Source organism: Panthera leo, chromosome C2, assembly GCF_018350215.1.
Source record: "Panthera leo isolate Ple1 chromosome C2, P.leo_Ple1_pat1.1, whole genome shotgun sequence".
In the NCBI taxonomy this organism is placed as follows: Eukaryota; Metazoa; Chordata; class Mammalia; order Carnivora; family Felidae; genus Panthera; species Panthera leo.
In genome coordinates this window covers 106,356,516-106,379,561 of record NC_056687.1, presented here as the reverse complement: position 1 = coordinate 106,379,561, position 23,046 = coordinate 106,356,516, and the positions used below count along the sequence as shown (strand labels likewise).

Here is a 23,046-nt window from a genome sequence, read left to right as displayed (position 1 = left end):
GCCATCACCACAGATGTTTCCACTTGATGTTATATAGTCTATTTTCCCCCCACCTCAATCTTAGCTGCTAATGTGCTTTCTGTCACTATAAATTAGTTTATATTTTCTAAAATTTTATATAAGTGGAATCACAATATACATTATTGTATTGTATTCTTTTGTGTTTGGCTTTTTTCCCTCAGCATTATGATATTGTGATTTATCCATGATGTTGGATGTATTAGCAGTTAGTTCCTTTTGAATGAAAAGTAATGTAGTTTTGTATAAATATATCACATTTTGTTTTTATACTCATCTATTAATAGATATTTGAGTTGTTTTCCATTTTTGGATATTACTAAATCTGTTGTGAGCATTCATATAAAGTTCTTCAAGTGGACATATGTTTTCTTTACCTGGAAAGTGAATGACTGGCTTGACTGGAAGGTTTAGATTTAACTTTTAAGAACCTGCCAAATGGTTTCCTGAAGGGGTTGTATTATTTTACCTTTAAATGACTGGCATATGAGATTCCACGTTTCTCCAGATCCTTGCCAAAATTTGTATTGCTGTTTCTTTTTAATTTTAGCCTTTATAATGGATTTGTAGATGCATCGTGCTTTGGTTTTAATTTTCATTTCCCTGATGTCAAATTATGCTGAGCATCTTACGTTTATTGGCCATTTGTGTATCTATTTTTCGTGTAGTGTCCGGTCAAATTTTGCCCCTATTTTTAAAGTTTTACTGAAGTATAATTTGTATATGGTAAACTGCACATATTTTTAAAGTATGCAATTTGATATTTTTTTATTTCTGTATATACTGTATATACCAATGATACCATCGCCACAGTCAACACAGTCAAGGTTCGTTAGAACCTTTCCCCTTCATAACCAAAGGCTTAGTCAGGCTCCTTTATTATACCCTTCTTCTCTCTCTTCTTGCTCTTTCTCCCACTGGCACCTATTTACTCTAACTGTAGATGAGTTTACATTTTCCAGAACTTTATGTAAATGTAATAATGTGGTATGTATTCTTTTTGTCTGGCTTCTTTCACTCAGCATAATTATTCAGAGCTGCATCTATATTGTTGCATGTATTTTTCTTTATTGCGGAATAGTATGCCTTTGTATGTGTATGAAACAGATTGTTTTCCCAGTTACTTACTGATGGAGACATGTTTTCAGGTTTTGGCTATTATAAAACAAACTGCTATGAAAATTTGTGTAAATGTATGGCCATACTTTCTTTTCGGCAGTAGAAGGGCTGGATCACATGGTAGATTTATTCTTAACTTAATTGTGAGACTGTTTTCCAAAGTGGTTATACCATTATACAATCTTGCCAGCAGCGTGTGAGTGTTCCAGTTATTCCACAGCTTTATTAATACTACATATATGGGTAGTCTTTCATTTTAGACATTTTAATAGGTATGAAGTAGCCTATTATGGCTTTAATTTACATTTCTCTCATAACTAATGGTATTGAGACTTTTTTTTTAAGTTTTATTTATTTATTTATTTTGACAGAGAGTGAGAGAGAGAGAGAGAGGGCATGAGCAGGGCAGGGGCAGAGAGAGGGAGAGAGAATCCTGAGCAGGCTCTGCACTGCCAGCATAGAGCCCGACGTGGGGCTCAAATTCACAAACTGTGAGATCATGACCTGAGCCGAAACCAGGAGTCGGGCACTTAACCAACTGAGTCACCCAGGTGCCCCGAGAATGTTTTCAGTGTTCTCGTTTGCCACCTATATATATTTCTTAGTGAAGTATCTGTCCACATGTTTTGCTTGCTTTTTATGTTGGGTCATTTCCTTATTATTAAGTTTGGAGAGTTCTTTATATTTCTAGATTCAGGTGCTATATCAGATGTATGCTGTAGCTTTTCTTTCATTCACTAGGAGTGCCTTTTGAAGACAGAAGTTTTTAATTTTGATAAAGTTTAGTTTATTCATTTATTCTTTTGTAGATCATGATTTTGGTGTTGATCTAGGAGATCTTTGCCTAGCCAAAGGTTACAAAGATTTTCTATATTCTTCTACCAGTTTTATAGTTTTAGTTTTTACATTTAAGTCTGTGGCCTATTTTGAGATAAATTTTGAGTATGATATGAAATTTGGATCAACGTTCTTTTTTTTCATCTTGAAAATTTAATATTGGCAGCATATTTTTTTCCACCAGATCACCTTTCTTTTTTGGATTGCCTTTTATTTTTGTAATAAAATCTGATGTCCATAAAGGGGTTGGTCTGTTTGTAGGCATTTGGCTTGTTCCACTAGAAGTGCTTGTCTGTCTTGGTGCCAGTACCACACTGTTGATTATTGTAGCGTTATAATACTTAGAATCGTGTAGTCGTAGCCTTCATACTTTATTCTTTTTTCAGAGTTGTTTTTGCTGTCTTAGGTTCTTTCCATTACCATATGACTTTTGCAATTATTTTGTCAGTTTCTATGAAATACTTTGCTTATATTTGATTGGGATTGCATTGAATCTGTAGATCAATTTGGAGAGAATTAACAGCTTAATAATATTGAGTCTTCTGATATGTTAACAAGGTGTATTTCTTCATTTATTGAGGTCTTATATGATTTTTCTCAGCAGTGTTTTGTAACTTACAGTTTAGAGGTCTCTGACATTTTCCTTTTTCATATTTATCCGGAAGTATTTTATATTTGTGATGTTACTGCAAATGATATATATGTAGCACTTAAAAATTTTAATTTTTGATAGTTTGCTGGTAGTATATGTATATACACTTGAATTTGGTATAATGATCTTGTATCCTGCAACCTCATTAAATTCACTTATCATTCTAGTTGCTTTTTTATATAGATTCCATAAGATTTTCTGTGGAAATGATTGTGCTGTTTGTAATGAAGACAGTTTTACTTCTTTCCAATCTGGGTGTCTTTTGTTTCTTTTTCTTGCCTGACTCCTCAGACTAGAGCCTCCAATACAACATTGGTAGAAGTGGAAAGTTTGGATATCTTTGTCTTGTTCCTGATATTAGTGAGATAGCATTTACTCTTTTTCACTATTAAGTGTGATGTTAGCTGGCAGATTTTTGGTAAATGCCTTTTAAAGGTTAAAGGTTGAGGAAATACTCTCCTAGTTCTTGTTTGCTGACAGTGTTTTTTTTGTTTTTATTTTTTTAAGAAATATGTGTTGGATTTTGTAAAAATGCTTTTTTGGGGGTGATTATTGAGACTATCTTTTTCTTTTATTTAATTGTTAATGTGGTGAATTACATTGATTGATTTTCATATGTAAAGCACTTTTGCATTTCTTGTGGAAAACTCCACTTAGTCATGGTCTATTATCCATTTCATATATTGTTGCATTTAATTGGCTAAAGTTATATTTGGAATATTTACATCTGTTTTCATGAGGAATATTGGTCTGCAGTTTCACTTTCTTATAATATCCTTGACTATATTTGGTATCAGGTAGTGCTGGCCTCAAAAGAATGAGTTGGGAAGTTCTTCTTTCTTTTTTTCTTTCTTTCTTTTTGTAGAAACAAGACTATTTATTACATATGCTATCAAAATAATAATAATAAAAAACTTCTTTATCTATACCTGCTTTTTTTTTTAATGTTTATTTATTTTTGAGACAGAAAGAGAGACAGAGCATAAGCATGGGAGGGGCAGAGAGAGGGAGACACAGAATACAAAGCAGGCTCCAGGCTCTGAGCTGTCAGCACAGAGCCGGATGCATGGCTTGAACTCTTGAACCATGAGATCATGACATGAGCCGAAGTCAGAGGCTTAAATGACTGAGCCACCCAGGTGCCCCTCCACACCTGAATTTTTTTGTAGTAATGTCTTATACATTTCCATTTAGAATATTCCTGTATTATTTTAGGGTCTTTATGTTATACACAAGAAAGCAACTTTGACAAACTTAAGTAAAAACGAATTTAGCAAAGGATAGTGAGGGCTCACAGAATTGATAAGAGGCTAAAATATCAGGAGTATCTGAGAAAGCAAGAAGGGAATAAAAGTCACAGCACCTGTCTTTTAAGAAGAGCCCACCTGTTCAGAAACTGGTTTGCCAGTTGCATTGCCACCACTACCATGGCTGCTACTCTGAAAAATATCATTTTCAAATCTGCATTCTAGCTTCATTGTTATCTTCAAAATTTAAGTCCAGGTAAAGGGCTTTTGATTGGCTAAGATTAAGTTATGTATCTAACTTTCTGATCTTTTTATCTCCCATAATCAGAGGCATGGAGTTGGGTAGTAAGGATGCATGGAATTACTGTCATGGAAAAACAACATATAACGGGGGAAGAGGTAAAGTTCCAGAAGTAAACTGTATGCTATTAGGAAGGATGTAGTTTCTGGCAGACAAAAAAATCCCGTCTGATTAATGTCTACTATAAACCCTTTTCCATTGTCAGTTATGAGTCCCATTCACATTACCTACTGTTTAGTCCTGATATTACTTTTCCTGATATAAACTAGTCTGGTACTAGTTTTGTGTTCCTGGTACTGTTAAAGTGAAATAAAATAGCTTGGCTTCCCAGAGGGGATAGCCCTAAATATCAGATGCATTTCTGTAGAAACATTGGGTTAGCATCCCACTTCAATTCTGCCCATCGTCCCCACAGATTTTCACAGAACATATTCCATGAAAGGAATTCATTAGGCATGAACCTGAGGGCCTAAGAGTGTCAAGTTACCTAAAATTCTTTCGCTGCTGCATTATTTAAATTGAATCTATCTAGGTGTCACTTAGAAATGGCATTTGGTCTGGATATTTCTTCGCAGAACAGTTTATAACTAAAAATTAAATTTCCTTAATGGAGAAATTAATAAAAAAATCAGAGAAACATTGTTATGCAGGTTATCTGTTTCTTTAGTGAGCTTCGGTAGTTTTTGTCTTTTAAGGAGTTAGTTCGTTTCACCTAAGGTATTTAATATATAAGCATAAAGCTGTTCATAATAGTCCCTTTTCATCCTTTTAATATCTGTAGAATCTATACTGATGGTACTTCTTTCATTTGTGTATTGAATAATTTTTCTTTTTTTCTCATCAGTCTGGCTAGAGCTTTATCAATTTTATTGCTTTTCTCAAAGAATCAGCTCTTAGGTTTATTGATATCTTCTATAGTTTTTCTGTTTTCTGTTTCATTGCTTTCCACATTGAACTATATTATTTCCTTTTTCCTGCTTATGTTGGGTTTAATTTGCTCCTTTTTTTTTCAAGTTTCTTTTTTAACAGAAATCATGCTTCATATTTCATGGCCATGTTAACATCTACAGTGTCACAGTACCACCACACACCCCCCTCACTCAACCTGTTCTTCTTTGTGCTCTTATGGCATCCTGTATATGCATTATTCTGTCTACCTCCCTGTCCTGCAGTTGTTGGTTTAAAGAACTGCCTTCCCAGAGGATTTGAAGGAAGGACACATATTGGCAAAGCTGTAATTTTCAGTGGTCCACTTGGTGCCTCAAACCTAGGAGATGCACAGAGGAATGTATATAAGTAAAGTCAATGTAAGATGTGTGTTTACTTTAAAAAGTTGGCAAGACAGGATGCTGCATTAAAAAAAAAAAATCAAAAAGGAAACATCAAATTCAACTTAAAGGAAAAAAAACCAGAAACTGAGAAAACAGCAAAGCAAATCAACTCCTAAAAAAGAGTTCTTCATCTTGGTGATCACATTTATTGAAAGGGTTGGAAAAAAATAAAAATACTCTTTAGCTTAAGAATTTTTGAGTTATCTGCAAATCAACTCATTTCAGGAGTGGAAGAATCCTTGGTCATTTCTTAATGTTGCAATTAATGCAGGTTTCTCTTTTGAGTGTCTTCTACATTTAAAGAGGCAATCATACAAAGTCTCCTATATTCCATAACACGATGAATTCTTTGTTTCAGCCAACTCTTAATGGAGGGGCAACTAGAACAACACCATCTCCCTGGACAAAGAACATCGGAATATTCCGTTTTGTTGATTTATATACCTCCTTGTAGGTTTCCTCATCAATTTCTATGGTAGTCATAGTCTCTTCCACATCTCCCAGTATCATATTTAAATGCTGATCATAAGCATGTAATCTGCCTCGAAGCTCTCTGTTATTTTTCATTTTCACATAAATTCGCTCATCCAGGCTGAGCTTGATGAGATCCAGGGGCTCCTCTACGGTGTTGGTAGTTTGTTGCTGGTCCAAGTCATCTGCGCCATGTTTCAAACCCTGAAGTTTCTTAAGGTATAAACTGAGGCCATTGCTTTGAGACCTTTCATCTTTTCTCATATAAGTACTTAGTGCTTTATATCTTCTCCTTTAGGAGCATCCACAGGTTCTGATATGTTATGTTCTCATTTTCATTCAGTTAAATAATTGCTGATTTCACTTTGATTTATTCTTTGACCAGGGTTACTTAAAAGAGTGGTATTTATTTTTCAAATATTTCTGGATATCTTTTTATAACTCATTTTTTATTTACTTTGATTATGCCAAAGAGCATACTTTGTATGATTTGAATCCTTTTAAATTTATTGAGATGTTTTATGGCTCAGCATATGTGCTATTTTAATGAATGTTTTGAAAACTGCTTCTTCTGCTTGTTCTTATATAGGGTGTCTTGTAAATGTCAACTGGGTCAAGTTGGTTGATAGTGTAGTCACCTCTGTTACGTCCTTGCTAAAGATTTTTCTCTTTACTTAAGAGAAAGGAATTGAAATTTCCAAGCATAATTCTGGATTTGGGTGGATATTTTTGCAATCCAATACACATTTTTAAGCTTTATTCTGGGTTGCAGTCAAGTTCCTTGGAGACAATTTGGCCTCTTAGGTCTCGCTATTATGATTCGATAGGTAGGTCTGGAGCAGTACTCAGTCTAGTGCTAACTATTCCTCATAACTGAGGTATGAACTTGATGAGTATTCTAACAAATGCCTGTGAATTATGAGTTTTTCCTGTCTAGCTTGTTGGAGCAGCATTCTTTTTCACTTTGAGCATCAGGTTCTGGTCTCCATTTCTTTGGGATGGTGTTTTCTTTGCTTCTTGTACTTGCTTTACAGGCATGCGCTATTTAGTACTTTGCTGAATATACAAAGGGGATTCTCGATAGATTTTTACAGTTCTGTCTATGTGCTCTGTCTCCCCTCTTGTCCTCTGTCCTATGAACTCTAGTTGCCTTAGTTTCCATGGAATCTCAGCTCTGACTCCTCAAATCCAGAGATTGCCAGGCTCCACCTGGGTTCTCTCTCCTTGTGCTGTGATCTGTAGTGATAAGCCTCCATTCATTTGTTCCTTGTCTCTCAGGAATCACTGTTCTTTGTTGCCTGATTTCCAATGTCTTGTAAATCTTTTTTTTTTTTTTTTTTTTTTTTTTTTTTTTTTTTAAGAGAGAACGCAAGTGGGGGAGAGGGCTAGAGAGAGGGAGACAAAGAAAGAATATCTTAAGCAGGCTCCATGCCCAGCATGGAGCCCCACGTGGGCCTTTATTCCATGACCCTGTAATCATGACTTGAGCTGAAATCAAGAGTCAGACACTCAACTGACTGAGCTACTCAGGTACCCCCTTGTAAATCATTTTTTAAAAACATTTTGGTTTTGTTATTGTTGTTGTTTTGACATTTTGTTTTGTGATTATTTCAGAGAGAGATACAGAGTATATTCCTTTTTACTGTCTTAGAGTCTTCTGCCCATTTTAAATTTTATTCCAATCTCCCATGTGTTTTTTGTTGAGCAAAAGCTATTAACTTTGATAAAGTTCCAATTTATTAATTTTACTAAATCTTGATATTTGCTTAAACCTTCTCTACCTCAAGGTCACAAAGATTTTCTTCTAGTAGTTTTTATAGGCTTGGTTTTTCCATTTATGTCCATGATTTATTTTGACTTATAAAGTGAGGTAAGCTTGATGTCCTTTTTTTTTTTTTTGATACAGGTAGCCAATTACTCCAGGACCTTCTTTCTTGATTAAATTCGACTGATACCTTGATACTGTAGCAAAAATCCACTTCTCTTATATATGTTGGGCACTATAAATTTTCTGCAGCACTATTTTTAGTTAGATATTTTGGTCTTTTATAGATGTTTTGTTGTTGATGAATTTTAATTTAATTTTGTTGTATTCAGAAAGTGTACTTCATCGATTTAGTCCTTTGAATCTTCTGAGATTTTTTTAATTGTCCTACAGTTTATCATATAATAGTGAGTATATTGCAGTTGTCAGGCATAGTGCTGTATAAATATCAGTTGGGTTAAGGTGGTGATATTATTGTTCAGGTCTTCTCTATAATTATTAATTTCTTTCCTTGTTAAATTGACATATGTCAATTTCTCCATGTAAGATTCTGAATTCTTCGTTTTCTGTCTTTAATTCTGCATGCTTTTGCTTGATAGTTTTTAAAGTCTGTTAGGAAGCATATATGCATTTGTAATTGTTATATTAGTTTCCTACAGTAGCCCGGTTATCATAAACTGTCTTTTTTGCATCTGTAGGAATCCTTGCTTCCCTGGTCTGTTTTGAATAGTATTAACCTATCTATTCTAGCTTTTTTATTCTTACAAGTTGTATAACACCTCATTTTTCTAGTTTTTTCATTCAGTCTCTGTTTTTCATGTTAAATTTGGCTTCTTTTAGATAGCCTATGTTTGGATCTTATTTTTTTTTTAATACATTTGGACTGTGCCTTTTAAGTGAATGGTTTAATCCATTTTTACCTAATACAATTTTGGATATGGTTGTATTTATCTCTATAATTTTCCTTAGCTTTTTAAAAATTATGGCATTTTTCTCTCTGTTTCTTTTTTTATTTTTTCCACCCATCCCCGCACTAACCTCCCCTCTGGTAATCACTAGTTTGTTCTCTTTATTTAAGAGTCTGTTTTTTGTTTTTTCTCTTTTTTTTTTTGTTCATTTGTTTTGTTTCTTAAATTATATATATATATATGTGTAATCATATGGTATTTGTCTCTCTCTGACTTATTTCACATAGCATTATACTGTCTAGGTCCATCTGTGTTAATTGCACGTAGCAAGAGCTCATTATTTTTTATGGCTGTGTAATATTCTTTTGTATATATAGGTATGTGTATGTGTGTGTATATATGTATTTGTGTTTATGTATATATACGCTTATATATGTATATGTACATACATATATACACCCACACGGATCACATTTTCTTTTTCCATTCATCTATTGATGAACACCGGTTGCTTGCAGATCTTGGTTTTTGTGAATAATGCTGTAATAAACACAGAGGTGCATGTATCTTCTTGAATTAGGTTTCTTGCCTTCTTTTTTCTTGTTACTCAAATAATTTTTAGTATTTAATTTAAATTTCCTTATTGTTTTGAAAATATATTTCCTTGTATTAGTTTCTTTCGTTGCCCTAGAGATTACATCTTTAACTTTTCCCATTAAACTACATCTTTAACTTATTACATTCTACTTCAGCTTATCATTCTACTTATTCTAAGAAATAGTATCTTTATTTCATCTTCAATTTTGAATGATAGTTTTCCTCTGTATAGTTCTTGGCTGACGTTTTTTTTTTTTTTTTCCACATCAAATATTGTTCCAGTGTCTTGACTTTCAAAGTTTCTGATGTGCAGTTAGCCATAATCTTATAATTATCCCTTTATATAATTTATTTTTGCTCCCTGGCCTCTTTACTGTTTTCTCTTTATCTTTGGCTTTTAGCACTTTTATTGTCATGCATATGGGAGTGGTTTTCTTTATGTTTAGTTCACTTGTTGTTCAGTGAGTTTTTTGACTATGTAAATCAGTGTTTTCCACCAAATTTGGGAAGTTTGGGAGCATTATTTTTAAAAATATTGTTCATTTCTTCCTTTCTTCTTGGTATTCCACTGGCCCATATGCTGAACCACTTACTCTTATGCCACAGATCTCTTGAGGTTCTATTCATTTTCATTAATTTTGTTTCTCATTGTACTCCAGATTGGGTAACTTACATTAATGTATCATTAAGCTCACTGATATTTGTTTTGCCTTTTTTTTTACTTTCAGCTTTAGAATTTTCTTCAGGGGAAAAAATAGTTTCCATGTCTCTAATGAGATTTCATATCTGTTCATTCATTGATACTATTTTTTTCTTCAATATTTGAACAATTTGTAACAACTGTCAAGAAATCTCTGCCTGCTAAAACTAATATCTAGTTTACTCATAGTTTCTGTTCACTTTTTTCTTATATGGTCCACACTTTATTATTTATTTGCATGTCTAGTATTTTTGACTTAAGATTTGAACATTGTAACCACTCTAGATTCAGTTGTGTACTTTGGGGAGTATTTTATTTTGTGGTGTTTTGTTTTTGTTCTTTGCTTACCTTAAACAGCAAACTTCCTCTCTTGACTGTAGGCAGTATCTGATATCTCCATATACTTTATGGTTTCTACTGCTGCTTTTTAAAACTGGTTTCATGATCTGTTCTGTTCCTCTTTTGTTCCTTGATTGCCAGCCAAGACTGTAGATTGAGATAGAGCTCACTCTGTCTGCTTTTCTTCTATAGATGATTCTCTAATTTTCAGCTGCTCTACCAGTTTTACAATTTATACTTAGATGCTTCAAGTCCATTTTACATCAATTTTCTGCCAGCAGAGATGCAATCAGTTCTTAGTTAGTTCCAACTGATATAACCAAATTCCACAGACTGGATGACTTAAAAGCCATTTATTTCTCATATTTCTAGAGGCTGGGAAGTATGAGATCAAGGTGCCAGTATGGTTGGTGTGTAGTGAGGGCCCTTTTCCTGATTTGTGGATGGCCACCTTCTTCCTGAATCCTCACATGGTGAAAGAGGGAGGGCTATGGTCTCTTCCACATCTTATAAAGGCACTAATTCAGTCATGGGGAATCTGCCCTCATGATCTCATCTAAACCTGCTTATCTCCCAGAGTTCCCCACCTCCAAATGCAGTCACACTGGGGATTAGGGTTTCAACATATGAATTTTAGGGAACACAAACATTCAGTCCATAGCACACATGTTTGGGGGACTCATTCAGTTTCAAAAAGCATCAAGTGTGTACATTTTTCTCTGATCACTACCTACATTTTTACTGGATTCCCTGAAATTTTTCCCTAAACACTAGTATGTGTAGTTTACTTGTCAGAACTTGGTAGGTTATATTCAGGTTTGGGTCATATTCTGTCTGTGATACTCTTGCTGCTAATATTTCTCCCTTTAAATTTCCTGTGCTCTTTCAATCCTGAATTCGGATTCTAACACCATGAGCTGACAAGGTGGTAGTTTTCTGCCATTATGTTTTTACAACCACAGATATGATAGTTCGAGAGTGCCCTCATACCAGATAGCCACAAAATGGCAATTCTTTTAATTTCTAAGTGAAATTTTTGAGATTGAACTATTCTCAGTGGCTTTTTGGATTTTGTCCAGTGTTTTAAAGTAGATTTTTTATTATGTTATTCGGTTTTTATAATTTTTAAAAATGTTTTATTCATTTTTTCAGAGAGAGACAAAGCACAAGTGGGGGATGGGAAGAGAGAGAAGGAGACACAGAATCCAAAATAGGCTCTAGGCTCTGAGCTGTCAGCACAGAGCCTGACATGGGGCTCGAACCCATGAACTGCGAGATCATGACCCTAGCCAAAGTCGGGCACTTAACCAACTGAACCACCCAGGTGCCCCAGTTTTCACAGTTTTTTTATGTTGGAAGTTTTGCTTCATCATTCATTCCTTCACTATTATTAGAAGTACTCTTAATTTTAATCTTACAATTGCATTAACACAAAACCTTTAAAATAGAGATACTGTGACTTGAGAGAATTTTTATACTAAAAATTTATTTCATGTGTTTATTGCTAATAGTTTAAAAATGCATGAAATTCTTTTTAATATTTTTTAAGTTTATTCATTTTTTTTTAATATATGAAATTTATTGTCAAATTGGTTTCCATACAACACCCAGTGCTCATCCCAAAAGATGCCCTCTTCAATGCCCATCACCTACCCTCCTCTCCCTCCCACCCCCCATCAACCCTCAATTTGTTCTCAGTTTTGTTTTTTTTTTTTGTTTTTTTTTTAAATTTTTTTTTTTCAACGTTTTTTATTTATTTTTGGGACAGAGAGAGACAGAGCATGAACGGGGGAGGGACAGAGAGAGAGGGAGACACAGAATCGGAAACAGGCCCCAGGCTCCGAGCCATCAGCCCAGAGCCTGACGCGGGGCTCGAACTCACGGGCCGCGAGATCGTGACCTGGCTGAAGTCGGACGCTTAACCGACTGCGCCACCCAGGCGCCCCTGTTCTCAGTTTTTAAGAGTCTCTTATGCTTTGGCTCTCTCCCACTCTAACATCTTTTTTTTTTTTTTTTCCCTTCCCCTCCTCCATGGGTTTCTGTTAAGTTTCTCAGGATCCACATAAGAGTCAAAACATATGGTATCTTTCTCTGTATGGCTTATTTCACTTAGCATCACACTCTCCAGTTCCATCCACGTTGCTACAGAGGGCCATATTTCATTCTTACTCATTGCCACGTAGTACTCCATTGTGTATATAAACCACAATTTCTTTATCCATTCATCAGTTGATGGACATTTAGGCTTTTTCCACAATTTGGCTATTGTTGAGAGTGCTGCTATAAACATTGGGGTACAAGTGCCCCTATGCATCAGTACTCCTGTATCCCTTGGATGAATTCCTAGCAGTGCTACTGCTGGGTTATAGGGTAGGTCTATTTTTAATTTTTTGAGGAACCTCCACACTGTTTTCCAGAGTGGCTGTACCAGTTTGCATTCCCACCAACAGTTGCATGAAATTCTTGAAGGAACATTTATTAATCACATTAGATTTTCTCTTTTGTTTTAAACATTGAAAATATAGCCTCTGAGGCATTTACCTTTCATTCAAAATAATGAATTTATAGCTTTAGAAATGATGGGATCAAAATTGTGGCTGAGGATCATTTTACTTCTCCATCCCTAAGAGACTTTTACTTGATAAATATTTCAGTAGTTTTTATGCATAGATTTCTGTGCTGATGTCAGTGTACATAAATTTGGAAGATTATAGTAAAACCTTTTCTATCTGGGATATTAGAAAATTAATTTTTTTGGTTTGGATTTTTTGATTGCAGAGATTTTATTCTTTTATTTATTTATTTTTTTTTTATTAAAAAAAATTTTTTTTTAAGTTTATTTATTTTTGAGACAGAGACAGAGCATGAATGGGGGAGGGTCAGAGAGAGCGGGAGACGCAGAATTGGAAGCAGGCTCCAGGCTCTGAGCCATCAGCCCAGAGCCCGACGTGGGGCTTGAACTCACAGACCGCGAGATCGTGACCTGAGCCGAAGTCGGACGCTTAACCGACTGAGCCACCCAGGCGCCCCATAGATTTTATTCTTTTAAAGTAGAAACTTTTTTCTTTAATACTTTTCCTGAATATAAAACTAATATATGTTCATTGTAAAATAATTTGAGAATTATAGAAGAGAATTTAAAAAAGCAGTAAAAGTTATCCTTAACCTTACCTCTTACAATAGACACTTTTTTATGTTTTGGTAACATTATACTCTTTTTCTCAGTATTTTTGGTTTTACAAAATTGGCCTACTACTGTATATACTGTTAACATATCCTTTTAAAGAATATGTTGTAATCATTTTCCTAAAACATTACTGTTAATATCCAGAGAACATATTATTCCCTTATGAGAATATACTTAACTTTACTTAGTCGTATTTAGTCTTTAACGTAATATATTCAGTCTTTAGCTCAGACTTAACCAGGATTCCACTATGTAATTAATATCATAGTATAAAACTTTGTTCAAAATTGTTTTATATTTCTCTTTACCTAAGATTCTAGAAGTAGATTGTTTAAGCTAAGAGTATTTGTTTCTTAGCTCTACATTGTAATGGGTTTGGTAATTTATACATCAATAGCTCTGTGTGAGACTTTTCATTTACCCACAACCACTTACAAACAAGGTATAATCTTAAAGATAGATTTTGTAATTACACTAGGCAAAAAATCACAGATATTTTATTAGGTTGATTTTTATTTCTTAGATATTATTATTAGGGTTGAACATCTTTTTATAGAGTCATTGATCATTTATATTTATTTGATGAATTGCCAGTTTTCATTGTTTATTATTCTCTTTGTGTTGTTTGCTTTTTTAATATTACTTTTATTTTTTAGGAAATCTTTATGATTTATTAATATCAATTTCAGATTGTTTTAGATAAGTTTAAAATATTCAAACATGTTATCAAATGATATTTAGAAAATTATTTCATTATTTTACCTTACTCTGATTGTGATAAGCTAATACAATTAATATTAGGTTACCATGCATGATAACTAAGAATCATTGATGAAGCAATATCATATTCTTAAAATTTGAGGCTTCTAAAATATATCATTTCTACATGTTTGTTAAATTTCTCTCCCTTCTTTCTTATTCATTTGATAAGTTTATTTTTCCCCAACTACCATGTGTTCTAATATTTTCAGTAGAGAGCTTTCTTTTTTTAACCAATTTTAAGGAGTTATCTTCATGAAGTACCTTGTTTATTCTTTGAATACTTGGAAGATTTTCAAATAAGAATAACAATAAAGTAACACATTTCTTGAGCTTTAATGTAATTTATGAAGGTTTTTTTTTTTAATGTCTATTTTTGAGACAGCAAAAGAGAGAGAGCGGGGAAGGGCACAGAGAGAGGGTGATAGAGGATTCTGAATAGGCTCTGAGCTGACAGCAAGAGAACCCAATGTGGGGTTCAAATTCACAGACCACAAGATCATGACCTGAGCCAAAGTTGGACGCTTAACTGACTGAGCCACCCAGGCACCCCATGAAGAACTTTTAGAACTTTTAACTGAAGAAAATAAAAGAGTTATTTTGGAATGTAAATTTCTTGCTACATAGTCAGAAATTCAGATAGGTGTTTTTGCCAACCTAAAAAATTGTCTGTATTGTATGGTAATAGTAATTTGAATGTTTTATTACATTTTTATTCATTTGACATAATAAAATTTACATTTGTTAGACACACATTATCTGGAATAGATGTTCATCTATTTAAAGATTATAGAGGGTCCAGGTTTCTTACTTCAAAAGCAAAAGTTCTCTCTGTAAATAGCTATTCCTGTAGTTTAAAAATTGTATTTGTGCAAACCAGAATTTTATTGTCAGGTGTCAGTGTTAGTAAGGGGTCACTGCATATATCATTCAGGACATCAGGTTGCTTGTTGGAAGCCATGTGACCCTCCATAAAGCTTTTGTGCTAGACTTGTGCAGTCCCTCAGACACCTCTTCATCACTGTCCCAGTGGTTGATGTGTAGGAGATGTCTCATTCTCCCTGCTGTCTTTGCCAGTGTATTTGTTTCCTTATAGCTAACCCCGGGGATCTAATGAGGGAAAGAGCTGCAGCAGGGCAGCATACAGCTGAAAGATCAAACATTTCTACCTCCTGAGGTAACGGTGATCCTGGAACCCAACAAAAGGATAGAGTACCCCAGTGATAGGGTGACCCTAGCATCCTCCCTCCGTATAAGAACTGACTCACAATGGTAGGCTCTAAGAAGAATTGTGTTCGACAGATAGCCTTGTGTTTGCAGAGTTCTTCAGGAATTTCTAGCTTTGTTGCCAATTGGCTTAAAAAAACTTTTTTAATGTTTGTTTATTTTTGAGAGAGAGAGAGAGAGCGAGCAGGGGAGGGGCAGAGAGTGAAGGGACACAGAATCTGAAGCAGGCACCAGGCTCTGAGCTATCAGCACAGAGCCTGACACGGGGCTTGAACCCATCAACCGTGAGATTATGACCTGAGCCAAAGCTGGACACTCAACCAACTGAGCCACCCAGGTGCCCCACCAATTGGTTTTAAACTACACATGATAATCATGCATTTCACTCATAATTTATTGATCATCCCATAATACTATTTGACAGGGTTTTTAACACCTCTGTTACAAAGGTTATAAAATTTGGAATAATAAAATTTGCTCAATTTGTCATTTTATAATACCATGTAAACTTTTGTTGTATATTGGATTGAACACAAGCCATTTATGATTTAGATTTCCTAGTTTTCTGATATAGCTTAAATTTTATTAAGGACCTTATAAAATATACAGATTCATTATTTTCATAATGACAAATTTAGTTTAGATACTTTTTTAAAATTTAAGTATTCATGACCAAGTCTATTGGATAATATAAAACTTTCTGAATTACTTTTTCATGTATTATTTTACTTTACTTTTTATTTTAAAGGATAAGGATAGTTTTCTCCTCTTTGAGGCTAAATGACCAGTCAGACCAGACTTGGAAAAATTGGGTGAACTTGTGCCGCTGCAGAAAAGGTACCTAGTTAGAAGACTTCTTTCTCCCTTGGCATAAAAGGATTATCGTCATGTGTTGTATGAATTCATGGAGTCTTCTGAATTTAAAAATTCAAGTGTGTAGTCTTTGTAGTCATAAACATGAATATTCTAACTTCTTCAGGCCTTTGGATGCAATATAAATGTATTTTTTTAAGTAATGATTTTAGAAGGACTTTAAACATTTGTAAACATATGAGCTTTAAAAATCCAAGTTTACCCCCAGATAATTAGGGATTATAAAAGGATTAAAAGTCCTGGCTGGAGATTGTGATTTACATGGAAATATATAGCAATACTATTTTCTGAATTGAGGGTGTAGGTAGGGAAAGATTAATTGTTTTTTATTGCTAAATAGACCTGAATAGTAGGTTGTAATTCATACACAGATGGTTCTTGTAAATTTACATTTTGACATTGGGTGAAATTGATGGATACAGGGCAGCATAAGGAGTCAGGGAAGAGGTTTTACTCTCAAACTACAGTTTGAAGATGACCTAATTGTCTATTAGTAGTAGATACGTTTAAATCCTTGTACTTTGTGTTTTTCTTCCATTGAAAACAATATGTATGTATGTGTATATATTTTTTTCAATACAGTTTCAGTATTTTTGCAAAAACAATTGTACACATACTTCTGCTACATTTATTTGTAAAATTAAGTTAAACAATGAAATAGTAAAAGCCTTTATAATGTTTTTTGATTAATACGTTACAAGGATACACTTAGGTAAAACTCATTTTTATTCAATTGGGAATGATCTGCAAAGGTTTTTAAAAAATTATCACTAAAGGTAAAACAGGAAGAAAATATGAAATTTTAAACACCTTCATTTCATCTAAAATATAGGTGAGTAATCTACGAAAGTCACATGAGTTATGAGATATGGAGAAGATTGGTTAATATTAGTCTTCTGTGTGGAATAGCATTATATTTGCATAGAGTAATTTTAAGAGAATTTTTGTTTAGTGTGCATTGATAATTTAGAAAATGAAACTGGTTTTGCACTTTTCTCATATGCCAATTTTTTTTTTTTTTTAACGGATTAAGGGCCTAAAGGAATAGAGGAAGTGAATGGACACTGATGTTTCAAAATATCTCATTTTGCCTAAAAGCAAGTACCGGCAGATAAATGCCCATAAAGGGATTTCTTTCTTAAGCCCCGTGGATTTTTCCCCGCACAACTTTTTGTGTGAGTTAGAAATGAAAACCATTCATCTAGTGCCCCAAAGAACGGCCTTATTGAATGGAATAACAGTGTAATGTACCATTGAAGGCAGGATTGAAAGTGATTATCTTGTTAACTCTTGACAGTTACCGCCAGCTTGAAATGGAACCGGCAGGCTTGATTTGCAAATGAATTAGAGCTTTTTCATTTTGTGCCAGGATCATCTTTTTATATTCTGATATGACAGATGCTATGTTCCAGGCTTTTGTTTTTCTTCAGTTTTATACTTGCAAATAAAAAACAAAAGATTATGATAGTCATTTTATTTGCATCTTTTCTCTTGGAGTTTATTCTTTGTGTAGAAGTTTTTAATCTTACATTTTTCCAAAATTTGTTTAAGACTGTTGTTTTTGTCAGAATTAAATTTGGTTAATTTAAGTATAGTAGTAATTGGTAGAAAGAGAAGAATTTATTGGCTTTCAAAAAGTAGAAAATTACTCCAAAGAAAATATTATAGTTAGTAAAAACAGAACCTTGGCTAAATTGAATAGAATTAGCTGTTTTTCTTGGTAACTTAATGATAAAACTTCCACCTTGGAGAGAAGTTTCAAGAAGAGTACAAGCAACTCCCATGTACCCTCTACCCAGAGTCACCAGTTGTTTACATTTGCCCCCATTTGTTTTATCAGCCCTCCTTCCCTCTCTGTCCACACATATATTTGTAAATCTATTTTCCTTCTGAACCAAAGGAAAGTATATTAGAAACATTATTACCCATAAATAATGTAGTACACATATTCTAAGAACAAAGACATTCTCTTACATAACCATGAGTACTAGCTTTTGAGAACTCAGAATTAAAAAAGAAAAGTACATAATCTTATGTTTTTTAATCTTTTTAGTAAGAAATACTGTGCAGGTTTTTTATACGTAATTCCTAATGCTTCTGTTTATATTCTCTAATCATCAAAATTAATATGTCAGTTTTAATTTAACAATTTATTGTTAATATTTAATTTATTAACCTGGAACCTTGTTTTGCTTGTCCAGGTAGTTTTTATTAATGGAGAGTTAATATAGTTAAAACTTATATGTTCCATTTAGTATAAATATTCAAAATAGTAGTTAACGTATTTGCCTAGTCTAAGAAATATATAATATACATTTTCTATCGAAAAAGGTCTTTATTTACACACAAATACATTCATATTCTTGTGGGGTTTTAAGTTAAATGTCTTTTATTTTTTTATTTATTTTTTAAAATGTTTATTTATTTTGAGAGAGAGTGAGCGTGTGAACAGGAGGAGAGGCAGAGAGAGAGAATCCCAAGCAGGTGTGGGGCTTCATGCCACAAACTGTGAGATCATGACTTGAGCCGAAATCCAGAGTAGGAGGCTTAATCGGCTGAGCCACCAGGTGCCCCTGAGTTAAGTATCTTGTAAATACTGTTTAAGGATTAAAAATTTCAGGTTCTATAAATCCACTGTCATTTTTCCTTATAAACAGTTATATTTTGTCCTGCTGCACAACTCTTAATAAAATATGGAACTTAAGAATAAATTATTCCCGGGGTACCTGGGTGGCTCAGGTGGTTGAAGTTCTGACTCTTGATTTCACCTCAGGTCATGATCCCAGGGTCATGGTTCAAGCCTCGCGGCGGCCTCCTCATGAAGTGTGGAGCCTGTTTGGGATTCTGTCTCTCTCCCTCTGCCCCTCTCCCCCACTTGCACTCTTTCTAAAATAAAAAAAAAGAAAAACAAATTATTCTCCATTTTACCACTATGGCTTTGCAACATGAACATTGGCACTGAGACCTATTTTATGTAATGGAAACTCTAGGCATTCGTAACATGTATTATACTGCTATAATTTATTGAGAACTTTTCAAAAAATTGTTTATTTAAGAGAGAAAGAGACAGAGAATCTCAACTAGGCCCTGTGCTGTCAGTGCAGAGCCCAAAATGGGGCTCCAACCCACAAACTGTGAGATCATGACCTGAGCCAAAATCAAGAGTCCGATGCTTAACCAACTGAGCCACCCAGGTGCCCCAGTTTGTTGAGAATTTTTATAAAAATGCCAGTGTTTTAAAGATAATGATTGTGTTAGCAAGCATCATCAAATTAAACAAGTGTTACCTCTCTTTTACATTGTAGGGTTGGACCATGTTTGCTGGATGCTCCTATATACAAAGGGTGACCGTTTAATGTATTGTCTTGACTTAGACACTTTAGAAGTGAAAGGAGGTACTATTAATAATTCTGCTAGGATGTCAGAAATAAACCAGAACTCTCAGCAGAAAGAGAGCATATATAGTCATTTGCCTTGTTCTTGTTTTCATGTCACCTTGCCAAGTTACAGTGTTGCTGTTTTTACAGTGATAACACCATACAGATTTAAATGTTAAAAATCTTAAATAGTTTTGACCCTATAAAATAACATTTGAAACATTCAGCATGCTTCTTCAGTGTTGTCCCGTTTGAAGCCTGAAATTGTATTATATTGTCTTTTAATAATTCTATTACTTGCTCTATAATAGACAAATAATATTCCTATAATACATGAGCTTTAAACATTCTTTTTTAATGTTTAATATTATGAATTTGGAGGATATTCTGAGGTACTGAGAATGTGTTTATAATTTCATACAGTCCTGTTTTATAAAAATTCAGTGCCTGTAAAACTGATTATTCAGTGTTATGCTAAATTACCTTTAATTAATGACGAAAAAGCCATTTTTCTCCATTGTACTAGAATGTTTCTTCCAGATTATGCCAGGGTTAGTCTTTAGGTAGAATAATTCACATTTATCTTTTTTTCATGTTATTCCTTCTTTATCAAACTTTCATTTTAGAGAGAGATGAATTGATGTTATGGAAGACAATAGTTTCTGTCTTTTTGTATTGGTCTTATAGTTATTTCTTTTGTTTTTTTATTTTATTATTTTGGGTAGCCATTTTCTTTAGTTTTTCAGGTAACATTTTATTAATACAATTAAAAAAATTCTTATGTTTTTGATATGTAGAGTAGAATAAAAGCATATGGGAGGAGTTGACTAAGTTCTCAAGTTTTTAATTTAGCTGTCCTTTGTATTTTGTTGCATCTTCCTTTCTTAATTTGTCTATCATTTGTATTTTGGATTCTGAGACACTGTCAGTATTGTCAGTGACTCAATGATTGTCATGAAATTATCAAAATCATAAGAAAACAACAGATCTCTTTTTACCTCTACTTATCACCAAATTTCCCCAAATGAAAATCTTCATATGGATTGACAACTTGAATACAAGTGGAATTTAAATAATTTAGCTGAGAGGTCAGCCCACTTTTTCTGTGATGGCCTAGATTGTAAAATTTTAGGCTTTGTGGGCTAAGAGGCAGAACTGAGGGTATTATGTAAATATTTATACAACGAGACAAATGTTTGCAATTTTTATTGAAAAAAAAATCAAAGGTAATTATTTAGCACAGTTTTTTGTAATACAAATGTATAAATGAGAAGAATGGAATTCTTTAGAGGGGATAGCATTTCACTTAATTGGGGTTCAGAGTTAGTGATCTCTGTCATCAAATTGATTACAAATGTTCTTCTGTTAATGCTAATTTGTAATGAGATTTTAAATAGTTCATCTTTGAGAATGTTTTTCGTGCAGATAGGTACTGCTAAAGAGTGATCCCAATCCATGACCATATGATTTTAATTGAACACTGTATTGCTTGGGAGGCATTTTCAAAATTCTATTAGATTCTTTTCTTGATATTTGTCTTTTAGTAATTACATTACAGATTAATCACTTCCAGTTGAAGTGCCAAGTTCCTCAATTGCAGTTAAGTGGGTTTGGAAATAACGGAAATTTTTTTTGCACTAGCATAAAGGTTGGAAAAATGCTACTGGAATTATAGTTTGAGTTCAGAAATAGACTCCTTGAAAAGTGTATGGGAATAGAGATCTTGGTTCTTGTTTTTAACTTTTGACAAGATGGGAAATACGTAAAGCAGGTTGACATTATTTTGTGACCCAAACAACATCAGTTGTGACTGAAATAAATGACTTTTTGACGTGTAAGTTTTGCATGTAAGCACTGTTTACCTTGAAATTTTTGGCTGAGTTCATTAAGAAACATAACTGTCTACATCTAAAGCTGATTTCCAAAGCTGTCCAGCTTTGACTAAAAGTGGTTGAGGGCAGTTGTTTTCTTTCAGAAAAATTTCAATCTCGATCCTTTTTGTAAAAACTCAAAAGTCAAAGTGCTGTGTGTTAGAGCAATCTGGATATTAAGCTTCTGTTTGTGCTCAGAGCTCACAAAATGGACAATGGACAAGTCCACAAGAATAAATGGGGTTCACTTTTGACACTACTGGTTTAATAACACATGACACATTAAAATATTTTCACACAGTATTTGCTGATGAATAATACAGTGAATAACCGTAGGCTTTAAATTTTCACACATGCTTATATTTTCACAAGCTTTATAAATTTGTCCAACTAAGCTTCTCTGTACTGTACGTATTTTTAACCACCATAACATGTAGCATCTTAGCATATGTCATATCACGTTGTGAATTAGTGTTTTCTCAGTTTTCTTGAAAATATTTTCATGTTCTACATAGACTATTAACAAAAGCTAATTCTTTAGTCACTTCAAATAAAGGAAGCACTGACTCCTCAGATAAACAACTAAGCAATATCATTAACATCTGTAGATTCATCAAGAGCCAAGGAAAACCACCCCAAATTATTTGCCTTGTCTTTAACCTTGTCCTCAACTTTTTGAGTTACCATTCATGCTGAAAGGCTAATCACTTTAAACAAGTTTATTTTCTCTGGACACATTCCTTTGGTTGCTGCTGTCAAACACTATTTAATTAACTCATCATTGTTAAATGGCTTTCATTGACTGGATGACAAATATACCACTCAAACTCATTTTATATTTTTGTGAAGAAATTCTGCTGTGATGAGATCTTCCATTTTAAATTGTCTAAGTTTTTGACTGCTGCTTTCCTGTGAGTTAGAAATATTGTGAACACTTCTTAGTTTGGGAATGTCAACATGTATTCTTTTAGCACAGCCATAGTGTCATTGTATAATAAACACAATGCATTGCCATTTAATTTCATAACATAATCTACACTCCCCTGCGCCTTAAAAGTATGTCATTTGAAGTCCCCTTTTCTCTTATATCCTTGTTTTGACATGATTATATACACTGGTATTAAACAAAAATTAAATGTCACATTACAATTCATGAAGCGCTTGAAATTCTGTTGAATTGTACTGCATCACTGATTTTTGTGTTCAGAATAGCAGTGCAAATCAATGAGCGTGCCATGTATGATCTGTGTTGTAACCATTCAACCGATGTTGTAGCACTAAAGCAGCCATGGAAAACTGTAGAGGAATGAGTGTGGCTGTGTCAACAAAACTTTATATATTGACAAAAAAATTAGGGCTTCAAGAATTTTCACATATCACAAAATATTATTTTAATTCTTTCCAGCCATTTAAGATTATAAAGACTAGTCCATGTCATGGGCTATACAAAAACAGGTGGCAGGCTGG

The 23,046-nt window shown here is 33.7% G+C and overlaps 2 protein-coding genes across 2 annotated transcripts in view; one reads left to right on the top strand and one right to left on the bottom strand.

Annotated features, from left to right (window-relative positions):
- Positions 1 to 23,046, top strand: part of RSRC1 (arginine and serine rich coiled-coil 1) — a 249,432-nt gene that overhangs the window by 150,528 nt on the left and 75,858 nt on the right. The gene's annotated exons all lie outside the window — the stretch shown is intronic.
- On the bottom strand, positions 5,634 to 6,240 carry LOC122230372 (U6 snRNA-associated Sm-like protein LSm3). Its single transcript, XM_042956170.1, has one exon. The coding sequence runs from the start codon at positions 6,238 to 6,240 to the stop codon at positions 5,860 to 5,862; it is 381 nt and encodes a 126-aa protein (XP_042812104.1). The 3' UTR covers positions 5,634 to 5,859.